Source organism: Hipposideros armiger, unplaced genomic scaffold (genome assembly GCF_001890085.2).
Source record: "Hipposideros armiger isolate ML-2016 unplaced genomic scaffold, ASM189008v1 scaffold_61, whole genome shotgun sequence".
Classification (NCBI taxonomy): Eukaryota; Metazoa; Chordata; class Mammalia; order Chiroptera; family Hipposideridae; genus Hipposideros; species Hipposideros armiger.
In genome coordinates, this window is record NW_017731411.1 from 3982272 (window position 1) to 3993336 (window position 11065).

At 42.2% G+C, this 11065-nt stretch overlaps 1 protein-coding gene across 7 annotated transcripts in view; it reads right to left on the reverse strand.

Annotated features, from left to right (window-relative positions):
- SPECC1 (sperm antigen with calponin homology and coiled-coil domains 1) overlaps positions 1 to 11065 on the reverse strand; it is a 276466-nt gene that overhangs the window by 188202 nt on the left and 77199 nt on the right. For 6 of the 7 annotated variants that reach the window (XM_019641539.1, XM_019641535.1, XM_019641537.1 and 3 more), the window contains exon 2: positions 8832 to 9001. The exons of the other annotated variant lie outside the window; for it this stretch is intronic. In XM_019641539.1, the coding sequence (XP_019497084.1) occupies positions 8832 to 8978 (147 nt within the window). In that variant the 5' untranslated portion in view covers positions 8979 to 9001. The remainder of the gene's footprint in view (positions 1 to 8831; positions 9002 to 11065) is intronic. 7 annotated transcript variants of the gene reach the window in all.

Sequence of the window (11065 nt, forward strand, 5' to 3'; positions counted from 1 at the left end):
GGGCCAGTGAAGCAACGTCCTCCACAACTAGACTGAAGAACAAAAGGACAGCAACTTGTCTGTTCCCCTTCCCCCAATTCCCCAATAAAAAAAAATCTTAAAAAATAAAATATTTTTTTCAAGAATGGGAGCTGAAGAAAAAAGAACTGTGAGATGCACAAAAGGGAGGACAGGGCAATGAACAAAAAATTCAAGGACAACAAAGTTAACTTAAAAATATATGTCTGGACAAAGTAGAGGGAAGAGATACAAAAGACCCAAATATCTACCACATGCTCAACACCAAGCACTCTATATGGTCTCGTAGAGAGAATGTGTTCAAAAGGAAGAAACTTTTTTGGAGGCCAGAAGAACACTGTTAATGAGCAACAGAAAGAAAGCAGAACCCCTCACTTCTCTTCTGCTTTCTTCTCTGTTATGAAAGGGGTGAACAGGAATTGAAAGGAATTGAAGACTAAGAGGGGGGGCCCCTAAATGATCTTGCACTTCCGGTCCAGGTAAGTTACACTCAAGGTTAATGAGAAAAGCCACAAATAAATTCTCTCAACCATTGAAAGTTTTCTTTAAAGTACAATGTTGAAGAGGAATAGTTCTAGAAGATTGGCAATGGGGAGCTGCCCAGAGCCATCATGAATATATCGGACACCTGGAGAAAACAGTATGAAAAAGCCTTCAAAGCAACAGAGACATGGAACAGGCAGACCCTGCCCACCACACTGGCTGAGGGCTGGAAGGCCTGTCCCACTCCACTCCACTGGCTTCAGGGTCATTTATTGAGGATTAGGGTTTTAAAGATTTGCACAATTAAAAATTTTTTCCACTTTTGCATAGTTTAAATTTCAGGGTATTACACACCCCCAGAACGGCTTGAAAGAGAAAAATGCCAATACCAAGTGTCAGTGAGGTGGGAGAACACTCAGAACTCTCATTTCTGCTGGTATGACTGCTTTGGGAAACTGGCAATATCTTGAACAGCTGAGTATTTGCACCCTGTGATTCAGCAATCCCACTCCTAGATCTATGCCCAACAGAAATGAGTACACAGGTTCATCAAAAGAATGTTCATAACAGCTTTATTTATAACAGCCCCAAACTACGACAACCCAAATGTTCCTTAACTGGAGAAGGGGTAAATCAAATCGTGGTAGTTTATACAATAGAAAGTATGCACACACAAAAAAGAATTATGAATACACTAACAAATGGATGGAGCTCACGGACATTATTCTAAGTGAAAGAAATCAGACACAAAAGCGCATATACTGCCTAATTCTATTTATATGAAGTTAGGATCGGCAAAACTAAATGATGGTGATAGAAGTCAAAACAGCAGTTATCTCTAGGGGAGTTACTGACTAGGAAGAAACCTTCTGGAATGTTCTATATCTTGACCAAGTAGTGGTTAAACAGATACAAACACGAGTAAAAGTTCAATGGTCTGCACAGTTGAGGCTAAGTTTAATGCACTTGACGTTTTTTATTGTAAATATGCTATGCCTCAATAAAAAAGAAAAAGAAAATGGCGGTAGGGGGTATAATTTGGGCAAAGCTTTGATTCCACCCCTTCAAATAAATGCCAGTCTACTTTTCTTCCATTTCCCCCCATTGTTATTTAAAAATTTTTATTGTGGTATGATATACATAACATAAAATTTACCATTTTAATCATTTTAAGTATGTAGTTCAGTAGCATTAATTACATTCCTATTGTTGGGCAATCATCAACCACCATCCATCTCCAGAATTTTTTCATTGTCCCAAACTGAAACTCTGCCCTTTAAACAATAACTCCCCATAGCCTACTTTCTAAGAGGGAAGATGGTAAAAGTCTTAATATTAGTCACGCAATCTTGGTCAATATCTTTAAACAAATTATTAATTTAAAAAACAAATAGCTAACACTGAAAGGATGATTTGCATGCACTCCCAGTTACTAGATGGGACTATAACCATGTTTTCTGACCAACAGTATACCCTAGTTTAATAATAGGACTACATGTGACCCTTGGGTTGACAAAGAAGTCACTCAATTGCCCTTACAGGGACTCCATAACTGTTTTTCCACTTCCCATGTCAGAGTAACAAGGGTTCCTGCATCCAAGCTCTCCAATCTCTCAAATTATCCATCAGGTCACCAGTGTAATGTTTTTCATACTAAATGCTAATCATTCATGCCAGCAACCTTTTCTCATTAGAAAAAACCCCACAAAACTATTATTCACTCTGCCTAGAAGCATGCCCAGGTACCTCCCGGGGTCCCCAAAGGAAAATCCATTGTGATTTTTATACTTTGGAAATTCTCCAGACAACACCTTAAAAAAAAAAGGAAAATCATTGCAGTTAGGGAATTCTTAATGCAATAATGCAAATGATATGCACTTAGTTCTGCTTTCCTCTGATTCTCTGTTGTTACTAAAATCAGTTAAGTCTGACAGAAGACGTGCAAATTAGCAAACTCTGCATCAAAAGGTCCAGGGTGCAAAGACAGCCTGTAAGCCAGAACAAGGAATCCAACAAATGAGAGAACAGCTGAGGCCAGAGGGTAAAGTTGCCACTGCAATCACAACAGCCTCCACCCCAGTGGTGGCAGGGGTTAGAGCTTGTCCCCACTCCCTCCTCCATAAGAGGTTGGTTCTTGGTGAAATATCAGGTGGAGGCACCAGGGGACAGGAGGCCAGGAGTCGGCAAGCAGTGGGAACACTTCCCACTCCACAGTCCCAGGCTGTATTATACATAGATGTGATTCTGTCCTCTCTAGGCAAAAGGATAATTAAGACGTGCTACGGGCCAACGGTGTGCCATCTGCTTACCAGCATGGGGAGTTCGGGTGGCAGCAAAGCTTTCACAGCAGCACTTCATTTCCCTTGTACCTTCCACCAAGAATTCCATTTGAGAAAGATTTTATTGCTTAGAAGCCTTTGCAGGACGCAGGACATAAAAACTAAAAACCGATTCTCCCTGTCCTCCTAAGCCAACAGCTGAAGCTACTCTTCCTCTATGATTACTTTTTGGACACAACATCAGATACAGAATGCTACTAGTCTCAGTTATTCTTTCTCTATTCATGGCTGCATTTTTGGCTTTGTTTCTTGGTCATTGAATGCATCTTCAGCACCACTGGAGATTGCTGGTTTGTGATAGAAGATCCCTATGAAAGTACATGCTTCGGTGTTGTTTTGATATATCAGTTTAGTAAGTATTTTCACTTACTGTTTCACATATTTAAGCTGCCAAACACCTGCACAGGAAAGCTTACAAAAGGAAAATGTTTCAATAGGTCACAGATAAATCTAAGAGTTTCTTCTCAATTCCACAAAGAGAGCAGGGGAAATCAAAAACCCTAAAATCATCACACATAACATTATCCAGTCTTAAAAGGTAGGTACCATGTTATGATTGGAGCAGTGGTTCTCAAACTTGCATGCATCAGGCTCCTTGGAGGGTTCTTAAAATGTACCCTGCTGCCTACACCCCAAGCCCCAGTCTGCCCACCACCACCACCACCACCACCACCACCACCACCGAGTTTCTGATTCCCTAGATCATGGCTGTGGGGGTGGGGAGTGGGAGCTGAGCCATCTGCATTTCTAACACATTCCAGGGTGATGCTGATGCTGCTGGTCTGTAGACCCCAATTTGAGAACCAATGTTTTAGAGCAGCACTGTCAATGGAAATAAAATACAAGCCACATATACAATTTTATACTGTCTAGGAGTCACATTATAGAAGTAAAACAAGGGCTACGCCCACCCACGGCTGGGAGACTGAACTCAGCACCTTGAGCAGAGCTGCCGTGGGGATGGCTCAGTGGATAGAGCATGCGCTCTTAACAGCAAGGTTGCCGGTCCAACTCCCGCATGGAAAATAAATAAATAAAATAAAACAAAACAGGTGAAATTAATTTTAAGAATATATTTTCTTAACCCAACACATTCAAAATATTATCAATCAATGTAAAATACATTAATGAGGCATTTTACATTTTTTTGTACTAACTCTTTAAGTTCTGGTGTATTTCACACATACAGTACATCGCAATTTTGACTAGCCTCATTTCAAGGGCTCAGTTGCAGCGCGTGGCTATGGGCTATGGGCAGTGCAGGTTTAGGGCACTTCCCAGAATGGCTACGTAACTCTGACTGGGTCGCCAAGACTTACACAGAACACGTCTAAACTCTAAGACTCTGCCTTCTGGCATGAGGGGTCCTGAAACCCTGGCAACAAGAAACTGGGCAGGGTCAATACAGGACTCGTGCCTAGCCAAGTTGGCTTTCCCCAATGTTTTTTGCTTGATTTTTTTATTTTTTAAAGCAAATCAGAAGTAAGCATAGCAGCAGCCAGGCCTTCCAAGGAAAGTGAGAGGCTTGGGCATGATAGCATCCAGGCTTCAAACCACACACTGAAGAAGACGGGACGTCAGCAGGCGACAGAGAAACAAGGGCAAGCAGAGATAAGCAACAGAAAGAGAGATCTCTCTCTGGATGTTCCAGTCCCTGGTCCCTGCCTCTCTGGCCTCCAGGCTTGTACCTTTGTCCTGTACAGTAACATGGGAACCTTAGGATCTGTTCGGTAAATTTCCTTTCTATTGAAGCCAGCTCAAGCCCTTTGGAACCAAGAAGGTCCTGACTAACAGCCGTGGGCCTTACAAATGGCCAAAACGAAGTGGCCTGCCTGCATCAGAGCACTCCAGGAGCTATCCTTTCCTGAGCTGGGCTTGAACAGCATGAGGAAGATTTACCCGCATCCCATCTGGGCTCCTGTTCCACCTTATTCTTTCACTGCTCCTTCTTCAGATCGGGCCAGTATTTGAAGTAGGGTATTTCGTCTTACTTTGGTGGATTTGTTTCAATTTTCCTGTTTTTGACCAGTTAAAATGTTATCTATCCACCTCATATGTATCCATTTACTACAAAGCAAATATAGTAAGATGTTCACAGTATAATTCAACTTCCCTGCATGCTTGCAGATTTTCATAGTAAGATACTGGGGAAATAATCTACTTGCTTTTCTGTCCATCATCATTTCCTCTTTCTCTTCTGTTTTCTGGATTTTCAATCTTCTTTCTCTACCCACAACTGCAGGTGGACAGGAGAGAATGGTCAAAGCAGAGGGACATGACAAGAGCTAGAATGGTGCAGGCATGATGCAGCTCCTTCTGCCACTCCTTCCCTCAAACTCTGTCAGTCTCTTTTATAGACTTAGGCTTGAAGATCCCAAGACTCAGAAATGGGAGCAGAACGTCTCTAACATGAGTGTCTGCTCTTTCCCTGACATTTTCCCTGTGGAAAAAGTTTCCAAAATGCTTACCTATCAATGACAGAAGTGACCAACCATTTCATTGTCCTCAGGGAACACTTCTGAGCTTCAAACTTTTTGTTTTGTTTTGTTTAAAAAAAACACAACACTGCTTTAAGAAATATTGTAATATATTCCAGAAGCTCTACTGGTCTGTTACTGGAGAAATGTATGTATTCATTTAAAATTTAAAGATGTCTCCCAAATGTGCTATAGGTCAGAGACAATCAAAACAAAAATCATGGAAATTACCAGGATAGTATAATAATCAACAACTTTATGTGCAGGACACTTTATCCACATTTACTGTTATCTCAGAGCTCAGGACAGCTACATAACTTGCCTGGGGTTTCACAGCTAGAAGGAGCAGAGCCAGGGTCCCCACTCAGCCAGGTCTGACCCACTCCAAGTACAAGCTCTTCCTGTTCCAACAGCGTCCCACCACCATGCCTGGAAGAACTGGTGGACTCGGGCATGCAATAAACCCCAAGTGCCTGCCATGTAGCAGGTGCTTTTCTAAGCATGAGGGACAGAGTTGTACAACAAACAGAAAAGTCCTCATGGGGCTTACATTCTAGCCATGGGGAGACAGACACTGACCTAGTAGTTGTGTGTGTGATAATAGTAAGAGCCTAGAAGGAAAATCAGGCAGGGTAAGGAACGTGTACAGAGGCCACGGTACTTTACTTAGAGTGGTCAGGAGTGACGTCTGATAAGGTAACATGTTAGCATACACTTAAAGGAGAAGTGGCAGATGTGTGGGTGGGAGGAATGCTCCAGGCAGAGGGAGCAGCAGAAATGCTGCTGCAGGAGTGGGCCTGGCTCATGGAGGGAAAGCGCCCCCGAGCACCACCATGTGGCCAGTGCTCAGGGAGCCAGGGAGAGGGGAGAGCACATCCCAAACAATGTCTGAGTGGGACTGGAGCTGAATCTCCAGGGCATCACTGGCCATTCAAGGACTTTGCTTTCCACTCTGAGTGAATGAGGAGAACCTCCAGAGGGATTTAAGCAGAGAAGTGACATGATACATGTTAAAAGGACCACTCTGACTTCTGTTGAGAATGGAATATAGAGTGCAAAGACTAAAGCAGGGGGATCATTTGGGAAGCTCGTGCAAGGAAGGTGGTGGCATGATCCAGGTGGTTCCAGGGAAGGCAGTGGCAGTTGCTTGCAGCTGACATTTAATTTTAAGGTAGAAGTGATTGCATCTTGCTAATAGACTGTAGGATATGAGAAAAGGAGTGTTCAAGGATGATGCCATGGGCACTGGCCTGAGTGACCAAAAGGATGGAATTGCTATTGACTCAAATGGGAAGATTCAGGAGGAGCAGGGTTGGGGATGGGGGCGGGGGGGTGGAATGAGACATCGATGGGAAGGAATCAAGATTCGTTTTGGCCATGTTACATTAGAGGTACCTTTTAGGCATCCAAGAGGTAATGTCATAAAGGCAGTTGGAGGGGTCCTGGTTAGAGATACAAATTTGGTTATCAGGCACATATGGTATTCATGAGAATGGATGCTATCACCTAGGACAACTGTTCTCAGTAGGGACTGTGCTGTCCCTCAGGGAGTATGCTTGAAATTTGTGGGGACATTTTTAGTTGTCACCATGATTGGAGGTGCTACCAATAATAGGTGGGAGGACAAGGAACCTAGATGTCCTATGATGAATGTGTCAATCCTGCATAAAGAATTATCCCACATCCCACACAATTTTCACATATTCTACAGACAAGCACATAGGTGGAACACTTTATTATTATCCGAGCCTAGAATGTCCCTTCATTTTACATACAAAAACAATGTACTTTTTTTTTATTAAATTTATTGGGGTGACATTGGTTAGTAAAATTATATAGGTTTCAAGTGTACAGTTCTATAATACATCATCTATCTATTGCATTTTGTGTTCACCACCCAGAGTCATTTCTCCTTCTGTCACCATACATTTGACCCTCTTTACCCTTTCTTACCAATGCCCCTTACCCTCTGGTAACCACTAAACTGTTGCCTGTGTCTATGAATTTTAAAAACAATACACTTCTCACACAGCTTGAAGATATGAAGGTCTGACAATTAAGTTCGAGAACTTGTCGCAACAATGTTGCTAGCCTTTTTTTGATATCAGAGGGATTATTCATTATGAATTAGTACCAACTGGACAAACAGTTAACCAAGTTTACTATTTGGGAGTGCTGAAAAAGCTGCGTGGAGAAGTTAGACGACTTGAACTTTTCACCAACAATTCATGGCTCTTGCATCATGACAATGCACCAGCCCACACAGCACTGTCCGTGAGGGAGTTTTTAGTCAGTAAACAAATAACTGTAATGGAACACCCTCCCTACTCACCTGATCTGACCCCCAATGACTTCTTTCTTTATCCGAAGATAAAGGAAATATTGAAAGGAAGACATTTTGATGACATTCAGGACATCAAGGGTAATATGACAACAGTTCTGATGGCCATTCCAGAAAAAGAGTTCCAAAATTGCTTTAAAGGGTGGACTAGGCGCTGACATTGGTGCATAGCTTCCCAAGGGGAGTGAGTACTTTGAAGGTAACCATAGTGATATTCAGCAATGAGGTATGTAGCACTTTTTCTAGGATGAGTTTGTGAACTTAATTGTCTGATCTCATACACTGAACTGTCTAAGGATAACTAGGGAAGACTGCAGTTTGATTCAGAACTTTACCAAGAGTGTTCAACAATCACATCATTCTCTCAATGTCCTTCACAGTATTTGAGTCATCAACACAACAACCCTGAATCACTGCATCGTAGCTGTCTCATGCACGGGGCACTAAGGAGCATCTTAGGTCCTCTGGCATAGTAATATGGAGGCATATGCAAATGGAAATATGGATTATTTAACTATAAGTTATTTTCCTTTTATAGCTGGGATATTATAAAAATTTTTCAAAAGTGTGTGTTTAGGTAGGTTATACTATCTCTGATTTCATGTTGGTGTAGTAAAGGGGGTGTCGGGTGTCACACAGTAGCTAGAAAAAAGCCAGGGCCCCGGGACTGTGCCGTGCCCACGCGATGTTAGGAACCCAGAGCATAAGTAGTGGCCGCAGGGAGATTCCAAGGTGCTGCCTGGGAGGGAGGAGGCAACTGAGAAGGCATTCCCAGACACAGAGCCTAATCAACAGTGTGAACTCTGCCAACTGTCAGGTAAGATGAGATGGAGGATGGACTTCTGGACTACTAGGATCACTGGAGATCCTGACCCTCATCTAGTGGGGTGCTGGGGTCAAAACTCTGACTGGAGAGTCCACGTCACCCAGGGTAGGAGATCAGAATTACTGTTAAACATTTGGCAGATTTCCTTTCTGGACACCGGTGCCCCTGCTACACACTCTTTGCTCTGTTCCTTTAGGTTAAGATATGCTGATTCCCCCCGGGGACCCTCCTTGGAGCCTCTGTTCCAGCCCCGGGAGGCCACTAGCTTTGTTTACTGCCCTCTTCAGTCCTCCCAAGCAGGGACACTGGACACCCAGCTGCCTTGCCCCGTGTGGTTCTGTCTATACCTTGCTGAGTCGGGACTCAAAAGCCAGCGAGGTTGAAGATTTAGAGCTCTTCATGCCAGAAGAGGCTGTGGGAAGGGCCCGTGCCCGGTCGATCCCATGGTTCCCTGCTTTGGTGACTGGGCTCCAGGGCTTGGCTGCGCTCCTCATGTTTGTTAAGTGGGTCTGTTTTTCTGTAGATGAGAAGAAGAGAAAAACATGTGTGTCCATAACTGGAGCCTGCTGAGTGACATACATCACAGGGCTTTACCCATATATACCATGTTCAGCACTGTTAGAGATAACCAGCACCTATGATTGGCCTGCAAATACAGTTCTCTTCCTAAGATGATAACTTTGCACTAGGCTAATTTTTACAACTTCACAACAGCTGTTACAAAACTGAAAACATATGTGCAATATTATCGACGTTCTAACATTTACTATTCAGCAAATGATGGCTTCTTCTTAGTCAGGGACACTTAACACAGTATTACTATATACCCATACACTATAGATAGATAGATAGATAGATAGATAGATAGATAGATAGATAGATAGATAGATAGATAGAGAGAGAGAGAGATAGATAGATAGATAGATAGATAGATAGAGAGAGAGAGAGAGAGATAGATAGATAGATAGATAATTTCCCTATATAAAACAGGTCAGCTTGAGTCAAGACATACTCTGTCCATAAGTCTTGCAACTTTAGGCCTGACAATGGAACAATCTACCTAATTTTTAAATAGACATAAATGAATTACTTGAAAATTAGATTTCATAGAAGCACAACTTTTTTTCTTCTTTTAGACAAAAATGTGTATCACTTAAAAATTAATAGTGCATATTTTAACTGGTCAGACCTGGGACAGAGTTACTGCCCTAACTAAAATATTTCATGGAAGCAAAATTGTTCAAAGCAGCAGGATGCAGTTAAGACCTATTGGGAAAATCTACATACAGAGACATGGGAGGCAGCTTGACTCCTGAGATCAGCAATCAGTGTCGTTCCTGAGTGAGGTCCGCAGCCATCTCTCCACCTCTCTGAGCCTGTTTCCTCCCAAACTAGCACAATGGGAGTGGATTAAATGCCCTCTAGTGTCTCATCCAGCTCCAATCCTAACTCTGCCTCTGTCCCCATGGACTCTCATGACCAGGAGAGTGACAGGTTACCGAAACCACAGATAATGCTCCATCCCTTCAAAGAAACAAATTGAAAAGTGCACTTTAAAAAACACCAACAGGTGACAGATAATTCCAGTGCCCACACTCACAGGGCCCAGGGATCTAATTAACTGCCCCTGAGGGATGGTGGCTGGTGTTAAGCATCCCAGTACTCCCCTTAGTCGCCTATGAGAAAAACTAAACAGTGCCTCCCAGCCCAGCTGCCCACCTCCTCCTGCTCTTGTCTCCTTTTCCTGGCCCGAGGAGACCATTTTAACTGCCGAGTCTCTCAGCCAGGGCCACCCAGTTCCTATTCCTACTTAAAGTGATTAGTGGGTGGCATGTGTCCACGAACCAACCTGGAACCACCCTGCAGCACTGCTCTCCTAGCAGCAGTGTGAATGTGGCTGCAGGTGAAAATCATTTTTTAAAGACTCTGCAGTTAGTTTTCTATAGTGTTTCTGAGAAAAATTATTCATGATTTCAGTTATATGATTAGTTCAGAACCCTATTAGTCTCAGCTTGGTTCCAGGTAAAAAATATATGATTATTTTTTTTAATTCTGTATTTTTTTGAAAAAAAACTTACTACTTATGTATTTTCCTGATGTTTATCACCAATTATTTTTCTTTCTTAACCCACAATTTTTAATGCTGGTTTCTATAGCAACAATGAAAGAATTCCTAGGCTAAAACCTATATAGTAACTGATTTCATTAGGATTCCCAATATAAAATAAACTAACATATCCTGAGTGATTTTTGAAGAGAATTACTGAAGAATTTTACCAATTACTACAAAACCAACCAGTAATATGTCTGACTCAAGGAAAGGACTTAAATATAAATATCTGGTTAATCAAGGCACCATTTTACAACTACTTAGAAATAACTATTACAGGGCTTACTTCATGAAAACATAAGGTGATTCTGTAATGCATCTACATTTTCCAAAATCTGGCACGTTACCCCTGAAATTAAATGCCTTTTATTTATTCTCTGAAAGAAAGATAAGAATACGAACATGAAAAGCAGCAGGAAGAGGATGGAAATTTTCCTTGCCATCTTTTCCCCAATGTTTCAGAAGTCTAAG